The 17855-nt window shown below is 42.4% G+C and overlaps 1 protein-coding gene across 2 annotated transcripts in view; it reads left to right on the top strand.

Annotated features, from left to right (window-relative positions):
* Positions 1-17855, top strand: part of esr1 (estrogen receptor 1) — a 248960-nt gene that overhangs the window by 95478 nt on the left and 135627 nt on the right. For both annotated transcript variants that reach the window (XM_048535896.2, XM_059648375.1), the window contains one exon: positions 7180-7296. In XM_048535896.2, the coding sequence (XP_048391853.1) occupies positions 7180-7296 (117 nt within the window). The remainder of the gene's footprint in view (positions 1-7179; positions 7297-17855) is intronic.

Here is a 17855-nt window from a genome sequence, read left to right as displayed (position 1 = left end):
GTGTGCGTGGGTGTGTCGGTGTGTGGGTGTGTCGGTGTGTGGGTGTGTGTGTGGGTGTGTCAGTGTGTGTGTGGGTGTGTCGGTGTGTGCGTGGGTGTGTGGGTGTGTCAGTGTGTGCGTGGGTGTGTCGGTGTGTGGGTGTGTTGGTGTGTGTGTGGGTGTGTCAGTGTGTGTGTGGGTGTGTGGGTGTGTCGGTGTGTGGGTGTGTTGGTGTGTGTGTGTGGGTGTGTCAGCGTGTGTGTTGGTCTTGTTAATGTTGTTCTTGCCTCGCTCATGTCCTGTGCTATGTAAGCTGGACGCCTCTCTCTGTCCCAGACGTTTTCACCCTGTTGTGTGTGTCCCTACTTGCAAACAAAGCCTAGGTACACATGACGTCAAAACAAATCAATCAATCAATCAATCATCTTTGTACAGTAATATCTTTAATACCTTCCCCAATGCCACAATCATCTTTTTGTAATTTTGATGTTGGATCTCTGCGGTGTACTTTAAAATGTAAGCGGCGTACCATATAAAGGCCTAATCCTTAACACTTTTCTGAATTGATCTGGACACCAGTAGGCCAAATAGCCGAGGCCCTCTCATCCATTGCATTTCCAATCACGCTTTGTTTGAGGTACCTAATGGAAACACGATGGGTCCTAATTAAACTGACCATGATTGTTGTGTTATGAAGTGATAAGGATGCAGACACCATTTCTGCACGAGCTCCTGCTGCTTCCCAAACCCATTGATAAACCTGTGTTATCCGGTCCCAGGGAATACTCGCCTGCTGGCATCACAATCAGACTAACCCAGGCTTTTCCAGTTTTCTCTGCTTGCAGTATCATACTTTCTTTCACCTGGAGATGATACGGGGCAATGGGGAACAACAACGGGCAAATTTTCATGAAGGTAGAATTCAACACAACAGTAATCCTGAGTTGAAAAAATTCTAATCTCATAAATTGGTAATTTAATATCAATTGCAAGATTTATTGATAACTGCAAGATGGCAGCAAAGTAGGATGTTTCAGGCAGAGCACATCAGCTCCGACCACTCTTCTTCTCTTCTTTCTCTCGTCTTTTTCTTCCTCTGAGTGTTTCCTCTCCTTCTCCTTCTTTTCTTCCCTTCACCTCCCAGCTTCAATGATCACTCCCGGCCTTGAGCAACCTCTAGCGAGGAGCGATGTTCCCTGGGCCTCTGGTGAGGAATGACCTTCCCCGGCCTCCAGGAAACGAGCATTCCCACCCTCTGGCAATGATTCCTGACTTGCTGCAGCAGGCCTCACGGCATGGTCTGGTGAATTTCTGGACTCCTGCAGCGGGCCTCACGGTGTGACCTGGTGAATTTCCAGACTCCTGCAGCGGGCCTCGCGATGTGACCTGGTGAATTTCCAGACTCCTGCAGCGGCATCCCGATGTGGTGAGTTGCTAGCGTAGTGTGGACTGGAAGCTAAGTGCCAGCTAAGCCTGCTTTCCTGAACACTTTCCTGTAATGCTGAACATTTTATTTCTGTATTGCCTAAAATCTTGTAACAAAAGAAGCAATGCCCCCGACCCGAAACATCAGCTTTCCAGCTCCTTTGATGCGACCTGGCCTGCTGTGTTCCTCCAGCTCCATACAGTGTTCTCTGTGCCAAGGTACATTTGCACTTAAGGCAGTGCTGTAATTGGTGATATATGATCTTTTCAAGCTACTCATTGAGTATATGTAACAATAAAGGCTATTCTATTCTATTCTAAGGGAAGGACTAGTTGTTTCAAAAAAGTTCCAAGATACAAAGCAACAGAGCGAAGCAATAAAAACACTTTTTGTTATCTTGGTTACGAAGTGGAGCTAGAGACAGAGGCCCCAAATCCTGCTCACCAGAGGAAGGAGTGGACGTACACCTTCAGTTTAATGAAATCTGACCTTGTTGTTGCCTCTGGTGGCACACACTCTGAGGTGGCCAAAGTGAATTTGAACAACTGGATTGGATGTGTGTTGCCCATCAGCCTGGGTTTTCCACTGTCTTCCCTTTTCCCAGAACCGTTTCTGGATTGATTTTTTGGGGTTTAGGAGATGGGGGAGGAGGGGAATGGTGGGTATGTGTCATTCAGTCGCAGGGTTAACACGCCCTCTCTCACCCCACTTTTCTCACACACACACACACACACACACACACACACACACACACACACACACACACACACACAGGCATGTATACACACCAACACACATACCCACATACGCACGCACACAAATACTTCACACACATGCACACACACATATGTACACACACTCAGGCATGTGCACACACTTACACACCTACCTCACTCCCTGTTCTGATATGTCTCATAGTTAGTATGTCAATATACCATCAAGAGACATGCTCATGGTATCATTACTGTTCTCACAGAATGCAGAACATAGGAAACACACTAGGCACAGGAGTAATTCAGCCAATCAAACCTCCTCTGCCATTTGGCTGCTGATCATGACTGCTCCAACATCTTACCACTGTACTCCCAATCTCTCCCCATGCCCTTTGTCACCATTTGCCTCTGGAAATCTATTTCTTTCTTGAATATATTCAGATATTTAGCCTCTTCAGCCTTCCCTGTTAGGAAACTCCACGGGTTCACCGGAGAAATCTCTCCAAAATTGTCCATCCAGTTTGCTGGGACTGTGACTCCTTGTTTAAACCCCCTGAAGCCTTTAGAAAGTTCAAATGCACCATATCCATCAATTTTCCCTCATCATATCCTCAAAATACATTGCTACGGTACTTTCTAAACGTCCCATTCTTTTACAATAGATTCAGAATTTTCATAGCATGTGACCTGGTGATACAAAGATCTCAGACACTGTCTTGCTAGGGAAGCACTTGAGGCACCACTCACTGATGGGAACGTGCTGTGTGCTGTAACTGAATAGCCCTTTTACAAACCCAGACATGATACATCTGTGAATGTAATCATTGTATACATTAGTCAGCTGTGAGAAACATTCATTAGATCTTTCATTATCATGCTATTCATGTCCTGTTGTCTCTTGTAATGAGGGATAATGCAGACATTGCTGCACTGGGGAACGATACTCTGCTGGAGACAAATCCCATATCACTCTGACCTCTCCCATCTCTTGCCCTCGCCCAGACACATTTCCCTTCTCAATCCCACCCAATTTCTCTCTCTCCCCACCCCCGACACACACACACACACACACACACACACACACACACACACACACACACACAGAGTAACACACAGACACAGTAACATGCACAAACACACACACATTCACACACATGCACATGCACAAACACAGGCGCACACACACATTTAGACGCACGCATTTCCCATCTATCTTCATTTCAACTACCCACACTCCAACACACAAACACAGATATCCTCTCACTCACTCACCCACTTCCGAAGAACACATTCTGTCCATCACATATATGCTCAATCTTTCTTTCTTCCTCCCACACATAGTCCCTCTCTCTCTTTCTCACTCCCTCATACACATGTACACTCTCCTTCATGTGCATTCACCTACTCTTTCTCACTTCCTCACACACATATTCTGTCTCTTTCTTTCACACCTACATACTGCCCTACACATGCACTCACCGAATCTATCACTTCTTGTCCACTATTGCAATTCCTCATTCACACATTCTCCGACTTCCTCACTCTCTGTCACCCCCTCACTGTTTCACACACAATCTCTGCTACCTGTTTGACAAGCCTACTCTAATTGCCCAAGAGACCTTGGAGTGCAGGTTCATAGTCTCTTGAAAGTGGAGTCATAGGGCGATGAAGGAAGTGTTTGGTACACTTGCCCTTATGGGTCAGTGCATTGACTGTAGGAATTGGGAGGTCAAGAGGCAGTTGTACAGGACATTGGTCAGGCCACTTTTGGAACACTGCAATTCCAGTCTCCCTGCTACTAGAGGGATGTGGTGGAACTTGAAAGGGTTGAGGAAATATTACAAGGATGTTGCCAGGGTTGGAGAGTTTAAGCTATAGAGAGAGGCCGATAGACTGGGACTATTTTCCCTGGTGCATCATAGGTTGAGGTATGACCTTATAGATGTTTATAAAATCATGAAGCACATAGATGGGGTGAATAGCCAAGGGGAATCCAAAATTAGAGGGCAGAGGTTTAAGGTGAGTGGAAAAAGATTTAAAAGGGACCTAAGGGGCAACTTTTTCACACAGCGGGTGGTGCGTGTATGGAATGAGCTGCCAGGGGAATTAGTGGAGGCTGGTACAATGACAACAATTAAGAGGCATCAGGATGGATACATGAATAGGAAGGGTTTGGAGGGATATGGGCCAAATAATGGCAAATGGGACTAGATAAATTTGGAATATCTGGTCGGCATGGACGAGTTGGTCTGAAGAGCCTGTTTCTGTGCTGTACAACTGTCTGACTCTAAATCCAGTCTGTACTGAAGAAAATATAGTTTCCCAAAGGAGAATTGACATTTTCGTTTTTCTGGTGTCAATGGACAGCCCTCAGAATGTTGGACGTTGCCTATTTTCTGAAAGAAAGGTCATTCTCACCAGCAGTAAGTGATGGGGGATATTGCAGAGGGAAGGGGATATTGCAGTTACTTACAACCTCCCATTTGGCTCCGTAGACTTCTGGTTATCTACTTGGCACATTACAGAACGATGAAGAAGGAGGTCAATCTTCTTCAGGTAACCTAACCATGTTGACTTCTGAAGCTAGATCTGACATTGGCACTGCATTGCCTGTTGCAAAGACATTTAACACAGATCCTGTGCCTTTTCCTTTATCTCACTCCTGGGCTACGACTGGCAATCTCAACAATATTTTCAATTGCGTAAAGCTGATGCTGTAGCAAATTGTGCTTCCCAACTGCCAAAATGAATCGCACGTTTAGTTACAAATGGCACAGCTTTTTTACCTATATCCATCACTCAGAGCTCTCCATCTGCTGTGCACGCAGACTCTTTAATGCGTGACTGCTGCACAGTGATGTATGTGATGCCCTGGATCTACATTGGTATCGCAATTAGATCGTAGCTCCTTACAAATAATTATTGACCAATTTCATCACATTCTCAGAAGCCTACGCTATAGCTTCTTTGAACTGTTACCACCAGCAGTTATAGCACGGCCACTGAAGCTCTGGTGTAACTTCTGGGGATAACTAAGTTGACCTCAGTAGCTTGGACTCCAAAAGGAAACTTGAGTAGCTCCTTTTCTCTTGGTCCAGGCTAAGTTGGCTTATTTCCTGGCACTTGGTTGAGTTTCCATGAGTTTACAGATGTGGAGCTTTGGTCTACAAATGACTCATATTGTAGAATCATGGGTACACTCTGCTTTCTGTCCAATGTCGTGAGTGCCACTGTGTGCTTCCAGAATCTGTAAACAAGGAGTTCCTTGATCAATAACCCAAAAGCAAAGCTCAGACACTAGTGGAAAGCTGAAATCTGTGCATTGACTAAAAGAGATGCTGCACCCTTGCAAATCTTTCCAAATCAGGACTATAAACGATTATTAACATTAATTAATGAATTAATGTGGGGAAAGATCCACTTGCTGATTACAGAAAATCAAGTGACTTTGGAAAAAAGCTAAGTAAAGCTCTTAGGGAGATAAGAGATGGGGTTAATTGCCTTTAATTGGTAGAAAACCTGGCTTTGGAGGAGACTATGTGGCCATGTGATGATTGTTGCCTAACAACACTTTCTGGACTTGGTTTCTGTTTCAAAAACCTCGTGAGTCATAAGAAGATAAACCTCCAAAGCATTAAAATCTGCAATTCTTTCTTTCCCCATAGTTGAAGTACCAGAGAGCCCGAAAGAAAGTTTGCATAACTCAATATATTGACTAACTTGTAAAACATGAAAAACTGAACTTTGACCAGTTTTCAAAAACTTGGAACCAACTTGATTTCCATCCAAACTAAAGCATGTTTAGAAAATCTCCCATTGGTCTACGGCTGTCAGAAATTCCATTTTGTCAAGAAATCCAGTGGACTAAGAAAATTCATTAACTTCAATGCTTTGCGTTTCAGATCATTGACAAATAGGGGTGTTTCTCCTTTGCCTTTTTAAAAATATTGTCTCTGCCGTGCCTTTGCTGTCTTTTGTGTTGTGTGTGTGTGTGTGTGTGTGTGTGTGTGTGTGTGTGTGTGTGTGTGTGTGTGTCTGCTTGGGATTAAAAAGGCAACAATCCCAATTCTAGTGAAAATGGGAACTGCAGATGCTGGAGAATCCAAGATAACAAAATGTGGAGCTGGATGAACACGGCAGGCCAAGCAGCATCTCAGGAGCACAAAAGCTGATGTTTCGGTCCTAGACCCTTCATCAGAGGTCTAGGCCCGAAACGTCAGCTTTTGTGCTCCTGAGATACTGCTTGGCCTGCTGTGTTCATCCAGCTTCACACTTTGTTATCTGTAATCCCAATTCTAGTTTATGATTTGTATGTTAAGCAGTTTCGTCATTCGTTTTTAGGAATTAGTTTTGTTTCAAATAAACTGGTTATTGAAGGAATCTGGTGAAAGTCTCTTTTATTCTAGATTACAGTTCATAAGGAAAACAGTTGACATTTTGTTGATCGAATCAAAACATACATTGTCGTGATGTGACTAGTGGAACAGTGTGGCTTGACTACCAGGCAATCAATTGTTCAGTGTCCTAAATTGCAGCAGGTTCACCTGTTATCCCTGTGTTCATTTATCTACATTTGCTCATGGCCTAGCAATTAAAGCAAAAAGAGTTTAGAGTTCTCACCTACGTTTCCAAATCCCTCCATTAACATGTCTTTTTTTTTATTTGCAGACACTCCCCAAATCCATCCAAGATCTTTGTCTCTCCCCGCCACCCCCCCCCCCCCCCTCCAACCCCTGCCCCTCCAATTCCGGCCTCTTGTGCAATATAATTGCTCCAGACATGCCTTCAAAAATCTAAGCCTAACCTTTGAAATTCTATCCTTAAACTGTTCAGCCTCTCCTCCTTTCAAGATGCTCGTTAAAGCTTTGGTGCTTGACCAAGCATTTAGTCACGTCCCTTCGAATCTCTTTGTGGCACCCAATTTGTTTGAAAATGCTCCCGTGAAGTGCCTTCAGATGTTTCGCTGCATTAAAGGCGCTATAATAAGTGTAAGTTGTTGCTGAGATAGGAGAATTGTCTATTGTGGTTGGAATTTATCTGGGATCTGTCTTTTCTTTCCAGGACACAATGACTACATGTGCCCTGCCACAAACCAGTGTACCATCGACAAAAATCGCAGGAAGAGCTGCCAAGCCTGCAGACTGCGTAAATGCTATGAAGTGGGCATGATGAAAGGTGGTATGTAATATTCGACTTTTAGTTCTCACGCTGTCTGTGTTTGGATTGTGAAAGCAGAAATATACCTTTTATTAGAGATAATGGGAACTGCAGATGCTGGAGAATTCCAAGATAATAAAATGTGAGGCTGGATGAACACAGCAGGACAAGCAGCATCTCAGGAGCACAAAAGCTGACGTTTCGGGCCTAGACCCTTCATCAGATATACCTTTTATTGATGGTTTCAACAGAAGGTGCGATGAAGACAAATATTCTTGGTCCTGTTGATCAATTTGGGTACACCACTAACCCCAGGTGATCTAATACTCCAAACTAAGATAACCTACCCACCTGATTACACCAGATCATCTGATACCTAATTGATCCAATACACCCTAGTAATTAAATATTCTTGTGTAATCCAATCTCTCAAGGTGATCCAATACAGTCACAGCTACCACCCAAGTGTTCTAAATTCCAAGTGATCTAATACCGTGGATGATTGATGAGTTCCAGATGATCCAATATTCTTAGGTGATCTCGCAAGTCCAGATAATCTGTAACATTTAGGCATTTGGCTATCTCCAGGTGATCTAATCCACTTGGTTGCCTAATACCACTTAGGTAATTTATTAGACTTGGAGCTTCTACTACTCCCAGGCCATCAAATGCTCCCAGTGATTTAATATTTCTCACAATCTAGTCAATTGAAATAAGTTAATCTCCTCGGTGGTGTAATATCCCAGGCCATCCAGTACCCCAGGTGATCAGGTACACCAACCCATTTTATATCCTGAGGTCGTCTAATGTATGCAGGTAATTAGCATTTCCAGGGATCCAATTGCACAGATAACCCAAAGCATTCAAGTGATCTAATTACCCTTCGTGATCCTGCAGCCCTGGATAATCCTAGGTCTACGTGAGATCCAATATAAGTGCCCAACTGATGTATTACATGCTGGTGATATAATCCTGATGATGTAGTTATCTAATGCTTTTATGTGATCCAGTACTCCCTGGCAATATTATTCACATTATCTAATACACCTGTGATCTAACAGGCTCAGGAGATCTCATAGACTTGATCCAATATTGACAGGTGCCAGGTGATACAATGCAACCAGGGCTTACACAGCAAAGTGATTTAACATCTCCAGTAATCTAATTTGCCAAGGCGATCCAATCTAATTATGCAAGCCAATGCACCTAGGTAATCCAGTGGAACAATAGCTAATATCCATAAACACACCTGTTATATTTAATATTCTGACTTGGTGCTACCCATTTGGGTGAAGTACCATCTTCAAATATTTGAACATTCTAAGCTTAGTACATCTATGTAATTCAGATTCATCAGATTAGCCATTATAACCAGATCTAATACATCCAGGTTATCCACAGTGCCTAGGCAATTCAACATATAAAATTCTGATCATCCAACACTCATGTGACTGAAAACTCCAAGTGATCTGCTACTTGTATGTGATCTAGTTCTGCCTACATGATCTCATACAAAGGCATCAAATTCCCCTGCATAATTCAATACTGCCAAAGTGATCTATTTAGTTTAGGAGATCTGACACACACATTATTTGAATGCACTTTATTGATCCAGTACTTCTAAGGTGTCAGTTTTCCAAGAGGATATACTTCCAGGTGATGCAATATGCTGAAGTGTTCTTATACCCCAATTGAAGGACGAATTAGACACCTTGACAATTTGCAGATGAGAATGAATGAGCATAGATCTGTCATGGTTAAATCATGCCTGAAAAATAATTTGAATGTTGTGAAGAGGTGATAAATGGGCCATGTCTATGGATGTATTTATAGAGGCTTGAGGAAGACATTCTATAAAGCAAATCATCTGAGAATGAATGTTAACTCGAGTTGAAGCTCATGAAATTGTAAGGAGTTTACCAACCTGGTTAGGAAATTGGCTGAGTGGCAGGAGAGAAAAAGCAAAGAAAATGGGCAGATATTTTAATTGGCAGAATGTGACCAGCAGCATCCTGCAAAGATCACTGTTGGTGTTGCAAAACTGTTCATTATTTACTAAGGACTTAGACGATGTGGTAGAAAGTTTATTGATGACACAAGCATGAAGTGCTTTGTAAGCATTGTGGATAGAAGCACAGAATTACAGAGAGTTATTGACAGATTAAATGGATGGGCAAATGGATTTAAGTTGAGGCAAATATGAGATCAGCCAGTTTGCACCCAAATGAAGTCTAGTCTACATGAAACAAATTGAGAAACAGAGAAGTTAATGAGGTACGTGAGGGCCCAGGTGCACAGCTCACACACAGAAGCACGTATGGGAGAGATCTGAGGCAATGTTGGACTTTGTATTCAGAGAACTGGAATACAAGGGAGTGGGAGTTAGATTTCAGTTGTGCAAATTTTTGATTGGCCAATACCTCATATACTCTGTGCAATTCTCAGCACTATACTTTGGGATGAATCTATTTTCTTAAAGGAAAGGCAGCATAGATTTACTGAAGTAATATCTAGCAACTCAGATTACATTAAATTATGAGGACAGATTGCACACACAGAAATTATACAATTCACATGTTGGTTTGACGACATTTTGAAGCACCTCCTGTGGTTATCATGCTGTGGGATGGGCCTCAAATCCAGAAGGTCTGGGTCAGAGGCAGAGATGCTACCCATTATCTCACAAGAGCTTTGGAAAGGCCTGAAAGAGTGTGCAGAAAAGGTTGAAGAGAACGGTTACAGGAACGATGAAGTTCAATTACGTGGATAGACTGGAACATTGGAGCATTGCATTGTTCACCATAAAAGAAGAGAGTGTTGAGAAGAGATTATGGCAGTGATGTTTAAAATCATGAGTCAGAAAAGAGAGAATCTGCTCCCAATGATGGCTGCACAAGAACTGAAGGATTACAGATTTAAAGGTCACACCATCATATTGTAAAATGTCTTTCAGCGAATGGTTATGATCTAAAATTTACATTCTGAAAGGGTGACAGAATAAAATATGATTGTGAATTTCAAAATGAAATTAGATGAGCATGTGAAATGAGAAGAACTTTGCAGGGCTACACAGACAGGGCAAGGGAATAGAGCTATCTGGATGGTTTTTGCTAAGATCCAGAACAGACTCGATGGGTTAAGTTACCACTTTCTCTGCTCTAACTATTCTAAGTTGATCTAATATCCTCTGTTAATCTTGCACTCCTGGTGATCTAGTACATTCAGTTGACATGTATAAAATAATATGATACCCCCAAGTGATCCAATATGCACCTGTGATCTAATATGATTGGTGAATCAACACTCCTTGTGTTCTAATTCCTTCAGATAACTCAATACTTGCAGGTGGCCCACATAACCAGGTGATACGGTGACTCTTGGAAATCCAATACATTGAAGTGATCCAGCAACTTAATTTGATACAATAGAATCAGGTGATCACTCGAATCTTGTCCAATCAGGATTGGTTACATATGGATGACCTAATAGACTCAGTTGATTCAATATCTTGATGCAATCTAATAACTAGAGATGACATAGGTCACTAATAACTCAGAAAGCCTAACTGGATAGGAACATAATTTATTGTCAAGCACCAAAATAGAACCACAACTCATGATGTAAATAGGCTAGTCCCAGCATAGGACATACAGTTCTGCAGACCCATCCCTCAGTCTGCTTTACAAAGGGCTCAGGTGATGAGTTCTAGCTGGACAGACCATTGTCTGTTACCAAGGGAATTTGTATTCTCTGAGCTCCAGAGAAAGATTAATTAGTGATTTCCCATGGATCTTAAAAGGGTTTTCATACCCACTCAGATAAACCGATAGAAATGAATAATCTAATATAATCAAGTGATCTAATAATCCCAGACAATCTAATGCCTTCAGATAATTCAATATATCAAGAGCTAATACCTAAAGGTGACCAATGCATTTCAGTAATTGACAACTCTCAATAGATTGAATATAACCAATTGATTTATTAACTCTTGTTGATCTAATATGCTCAACTGGTCTAACAGCACCAGGTGATCCAATCCTTTTATGTGATATAATAACTCAGCTGGTCCAAGGCACATTTTGATCGTATTCCATGTCATCTGATTTCTCCGAGTGAACTGGTGCCACTGGGTGATCGATTGTATCCGTATGTTGAATTCATTCATGTAATGAAATGCATCCAAATGACCTAAAAGGCCTAAGTATTCTAATATCAACAGATGTTTCAACATGCTAATGTGATCCATGTTGCTCAGGTGATCTAGTACACTCAAATGAAGGAACTAGTAATCTCAAATCATCTGACAAGGCTAAGAAATCCAATACCTCAACCTCCCAAATGATTTAATACTTCTTGTTGATTTTGTTTTTAGATTAGATTCCCTACAGTATGAAAACAGGCCCTTCGGCCCAACAAGTCCACACCGCCCCTTGAAGAATCCCACCCAGACCTATCCCCCTATAACCCACTCAACCCTGAACACTATGGGCAATTAAACACAGCCAATCCACCTAGCCTGCACATCTTTGGACAGTGGGAGGAAACCGGAGCACCCAGAGGAAACCCACACAGACACGGGGAGAATGTGCAAACTCCACACAGACAGTCGCCCGAGGCAGGAACTGAACCCGGGTCCCTGGCGCTGTGAGGCTGCAGTGCTAACCACTGAGCCACCATACTGCCAAATTCTTCTTTGCGATTAATATCCGGGGTCCTCTCATAACGCCAGATAATACACACAGATCTATTAGCTTCAGGACACTGAATACACTCAGATGGTAGAATGCCCCTTAGGTAAATGAATGCTCACAAGTGATCCAATGTTCCCTATGGATCTGATGCCCCAGTTGATCCAATACACCTTAATATTTCCTCTATCACTATGTTTATCTCACCCAATATTTCACACACACGCCCTCCTTCATGATGTCTGCAACATCTTTCCCTTTGGGTAAGACAGATGCAAACCTATTCATTGTGAACCCCATCGTCCCCATCCTCAGTAATTTTTGGTCTTCATTAAGCCAGACCCTTTCCTTTGTTATTCTTATGCTCTTTATCCATTTCTAAAAGATCTTTGGGTCTTCCTGGATTTTCCTTGCCTATACCTTTTCATAGTTTCCCTTTGCTTTCCTAATCTGGTTTCTAAGTCCACTTCTCCTCTTATTTCACCTATGCTTTTGGCAGGTGGTGGATTTCTTGGCATCCATTTGTTGAGTAATTTTTACCTTACCTTACGCAATCTTCTTTTTGGTATTTCAGGTGGAGGTAGATGTGGGAGATGTTGATGTTTAGAGGGTGGGAAATTTTGGTTGGTGAGTCTCAGTCTTTTTCTTTTTGTGAATGTATTCTAAACATTCACTATCTTCTCCTTCAATGTTGCCTTCAGGTCACATCTAAGCTCAGAAAAAATTGATCCACGCCAAATTTAAATCTTTTGCTGTTGGTCTGTCTACCATTTTTCCATAACTGCTCTATATCTAACTCACTTATGCTCACTTCTACGAAAATGCTTTCCTGCTGAGATTCCTTCCACCTGCCCATATTCATTCCCTAAACTTCAGTTCAGACTTGCCCCTTCCTATGTTGGCTTGCGACGCACAGGTTAAACAAGTATTCTTGAAGATGTTTAAAGAAATCTGTGCTCTGTGCCACATTGAAAAGATCGCCAGTTAATCTCCAGGCAGTTTAAGTTCTCCAGTATAACTGCCCCTTTCTTTCTACACTTCTCAATAACTTGCCTATGTGATCTTCGATCTTTCTCTAGCTCTTTGAAGATCAAGGATCTGTAGTATACACTCAGCTGGATGGTTGCCCTTGTCCAATCTTTGCTTCAACCCGTATAGCTTCATTTGTTGATCCTTCTGACCCCTCTTCACAGCTGGGGTTGGTTCTTTCCATAATATAATGACCCAACTTACCATCCAATCTCCTTTTTATTCTCATTCCTGTAACCAGGACTGCTGAGCTACTCTTCTTTAAGCTATGTTTCAGTGAGAGCATTAGGATCCAAGTGTCTTTTTCTTCCCTCAGATCCTCCAAACTATTGCCAAGACACCTCGCATTGAGTAATAGATCAATACTCATCGAACAGCTACCCCATTATCTGCCTTCTTTACTTTGATTCTTCAAACTTCAATACTCAATTTTTGCCTCTATTTCTAGTTTTGCTTCTTATCTTTCTCAATCAGAGTAGCCGTGGCAAAGGTGGTTTGCTGGGCCATCTCAGAGGGCAGTTAGAAGTCAACCACATTGCTGTGGGTCTGGAGTCACATACAGGGCAGATTTAGTAAGGCTGGTAGGTTTCCAGCCCTGAAAGCCTCAGATGGATCATAGAATCCCTACAGTGTGGAAGCAGGCCATTTGGCTCAATGGGACCACACTGGCCCTCAGAACAGCATCCCACCTGCATCCACCCTCTCCCTGTAACCCTAATCCACCCAGCCTTCATTCCCCTGGGCACTATGTGGTAATTTAGCATGGCCGGTCCACCTAACCTGCACATCTTTGGACTGTGGGAGGAAAACCACGCAAATGTGGGGAGGATGTACAAACTCCACATTGACAGTCACTCGAGGGCGAAATCAAACCCAAGTCCTGGCCCTGTGTCTCAGCAGTGCTAACCACTGAACCACAGTGCCATTTACAGTAATCCAATCATTTCACAGCTACCGTTACCAATTCTAGCTTGTGGTTCCAGATTTATTTCATTAAATGTATGAATTGCTCTGGTGAGATTTGAAGTCAAATTTCTGTAACATTGCTCAAAGCCTCTGGATCGCTCAGCCACTATGTTACTACACCTGCAGATGTGTTGCATAGTACAATGGCACTGGCTCAAGATGATCATCTGACATTCGTCAGAAGCAACAAATCAGTAATATTAAAATGTTTTGCAATTATTTCATGATTTATGTTTAGAAGGTTGTGCGTCCAGTTGTTGAGTCTGTACACCGCTGTTCAGCTCCTGTCAATTCTTATTACATTTATTGAAGTGTATTTTGCTCAGATGCATACTATTATTCAAGAGGCCAAAGGACAACTTACTCAGATGACTATGGTAATGCATCTCTTCAAGTGCTGTCTGGGTGGGAGTATGGAGGCTGAGAATCTCATTACTCTTCTCCCTAGCCCCATCACCGCCTGTCTCTCTAATTGGATGCTTCTCATGTGATGGAACATCTCCCTGTCGCTCTCCCTCTCAGTCTGGCACTTTATTAACAATCTGAGTTTAAAAGGTTATGAACACAGAGCTGCACATTACAACATGGTTAAGGACACCTTAAGGTCTACATCATCCTTGTAGTACAATCATGCGTCAGTTATAACTGTGTAGGAGCCTTCCTAGGATATCTGCCTGCCTCTGTCTTACCGTATGTTGAGATAACAGAAGGTTGAAAGGACAATGCGGTCATTCACCAGATTACAAACCTCCCTTGCAGTGTGGGCCAGGCTATCAGGCCTCTTCTCACACACAATGCCGTTATAATACTGGGATCAAGTCACAAGAGATCTGAATCTCAATCCAGCTGCATTGCAGTTTTGGCACTCATTCAATGAGGTGGCTGAGCTGGGAAAGGAAAGTTCAAAAACAGCTCACTGTTAAATCTGTGTCGAGAGAGATAGGGAAAAATAAGAAACGAGTGAAATGGAAAAGAATTAAGATGCTAAAACAATGGCTACCCATTGAGCTGTAAAAGCTGCAAGGGTAACTGTCGCTGAAGTAAGTTCTGTAGTTAAGTTCAAGAAACCTAGTATTGTAAAAGGAACGAAGAAATGGTCAGAGAAAGAGAAAATGAGATGGCAAGAGATTGTCTGTTTAAACGTTCATCTAGTAACAATTCAATAATAATGGCTAGAGTTAGACTTGTTGGATCAATTCACATTTCTGCAAATGTCAAGCCAAATTAAACAAAAAGCGTGACCTGGGTGGTTGGGAAGAGATACAATTGCAATGTTTAAAATCTTAAGATGGTGGACAATGTTTGTCACTTTGTAAGGCTCTCAGCCCCTAGATCAACAGTTAGCAAGTTCAAGTGCCACTGAGTATATCATATATCTGCTGACACTGTGATAAAATACTGAGGGGAATGTTGTACCGCTGAAGCTAATGCCTTTCGGACAAATGTTAAACCTACCCCATCTGCCTGTTTAGTACGGCGAATTACCAAAGTCTTTTTCCCTGGGGTAGGGGAGTCCAAAACTAGAGGGCATAACTTTAAGGTGAGAGGGGAAAGATTTAGAAGTGAACTAAGGGGCAACGTTTTCACACAGAGGGTTGTGTGTGTTTGGAATGAGCTGCCAGAGGAAGTGGTGGAGGCTGGTACAATTAAAATATTTAAAAGGCATCTTGATGAATATATGAATAGGAAGAGTTGAGAGGGATATGGGCCAAATGCTGGCCAATGGGGCTAGATTAATCTAGGATATCCAGTTGGCATGGAAAAGTTGAACTGAAGGGTCTGTATCCATGCTATATAACTCTATGACTGTATGACTCTAAGTGGATATAGAAGATCCATGATAAGCAGAGAGTTACATCTTGATTAATATTCCTCCCTCAACCAACATCAGAATCTGGAACAGTGCATCCATAACAACACTCATGAAATACTGCATTGGAGTAGCAGTGTTGATCTTTCTGATCAGGACTGTGGGGTGGGATTTGACCCCACAACATTCAGCTTCAGACCGAGAGGGTTACCCATTGAGCTATAAAAGCTGTAAGGGTAACTGCCATTGAAGTAAGTTCTATAGTTAAGTTCAAGAAGCCTAGTATTGTATGGGCTGGCACCATAACATTACCATGAAATTCTTGCATAAACAACAATGTAACTAAAGTCTCGACCACGTTTTCAGAACAAAGAAAATGCTGAATGAAGCATTTGAAACGTACAGTTGAATATGCACAACATAAAGGCCTGAAGCTGGGTGGAATATTCACAGCAAAAGAATGTGGTATAATGGAAGTTCACTGAAGCAGCATGGGCACACCTGTTGCAACCTGGAGAGTGGAGCATTCAGCTAATTTTCTCCTTTCATGTTTCCTCCTCCTCTTAGTACAGGGTTGGGCAGATAAGGACTAACGTTTAAAAGTTGTGTTGTGTTCTGTAGTTAAAATTTAACCTTTCACATCGCTGATATAGCCAAGCCTTGTTATAACAAGCTGCACATATGATTAACCTAATTGTATTTCTCAAAGACATGGCTTCATTTACCTCAAGATCCGTCGTTTGTCATTAAACCTTTTCAATTATAACAAAGAACAAAGCATACTGAATTCCTCTTTGAAGACCACCATGAATTGGAGACATATTTTGGGTCATTAACTCCACTGTAGTTGCTGTCAAACTCATTGCATGTACAGCCAGAACAGGAAGCTTTCATGTTTGGAATTTCCAATTCCTTTCCCGGTTAGCTCTCCCTCTCTCCCCAGCCCAGATGAAATGACTTGTTCTCTGCAACCCCCTGCTTTAAGTAGCTTGACCCCAAATTCAACAGAACTCATTCAACTGAGGCAAATGATCAAAGGGTGACAGGTTAGTGCTGGATTTGAAGCTGTAGGTCAGTGACTTAGGCATTAACTGAAAGAAAATTGCCTTTCACAGTGATTTTGTTTCTTGGCTGGTGAAATTTTTAGTTTACCGTCCCAGCAACCTCTTTGCCCATCTTGACCTCGTCAATCTTCTGAGTTGATGGCTGTACAGGCCTGGTTGCTCTTGAGTGTCTGCTTTTGCCTTCAGTTGTTTTCTTTGAACCTAAAGAATGACATTAAGTTCCCACATTGCCACCATATATTCTGACCAAGACTGTCATGTGGCTGATGTGTGTTTAGCATGTGGAGCAGACGTTTTCCATCTCTCTGGCCTTTTCAAAGTGAGAAACACTTGAACTACTTCCTTGTTTATTTTAATTTTTCACTTTAATATTGAAATTATTTCCTGACACACCACCCCTCCAATTCCTAATTCTGATTCTTATAAAAAAATCATTCATGGGATATAGATTTTGATGACCAGACCAGCATTTACTGCCCACTCCTGAACTAGCCTTCAGAAGGTGAACATTTTTGAACCACTGCAGACTGCATGACGCAGTTAGCTGTTCCCGATTCTGTTAGAGAGGGACTTTGCAAAGTTTGACCACAGCAGCAGTGAAAGGACAGCAGGATATTTCCAAGTTGGCATTGTGGCTCAACGGTTAGCACTGCTACCTCACAGTGCCAGGGACCTGGGTCTGATTCTACCCTTGGGTGCCTATCTGCGTGGAGTTTGCACATTCTTCTGTGTCTGTGCTGGGTGCTCCAGTTTCCTCCCGTGGCCCAAAGGTGTGCAAATTAGTTAGATTGGCCATGCTAAATTGCTCATAGTGTTCAGGGATGTGTAGGTTAGGTGCATTAACCGCGGGAAAGGTAGGAGTTACCGGGATGGGTCTGGCTGGATGCCCTCTAGAGGTTGGTGTGGACTTGTTGGGCTGAATGGCCAGTTTCCACACTATAGGGATCCTAAGAAGTTGATATGTGACCTGGAGGGACATTTGCAGGTGTTGCTCCCATGCATCTGCCCCAGAGTTAGTAG

Source organism: Stegostoma tigrinum, chromosome 9 (genome assembly GCF_030684315.1).
Source record: "Stegostoma tigrinum isolate sSteTig4 chromosome 9, sSteTig4.hap1, whole genome shotgun sequence".
Lineage (NCBI taxonomy): Eukaryota > Metazoa > Chordata > Chondrichthyes > Orectolobiformes > Stegostomatidae > Stegostoma > Stegostoma tigrinum.
The sequence above is the reverse complement of the archived record's forward strand: the minus strand, read 5'-3'. Positions and strand labels throughout refer to the sequence as shown.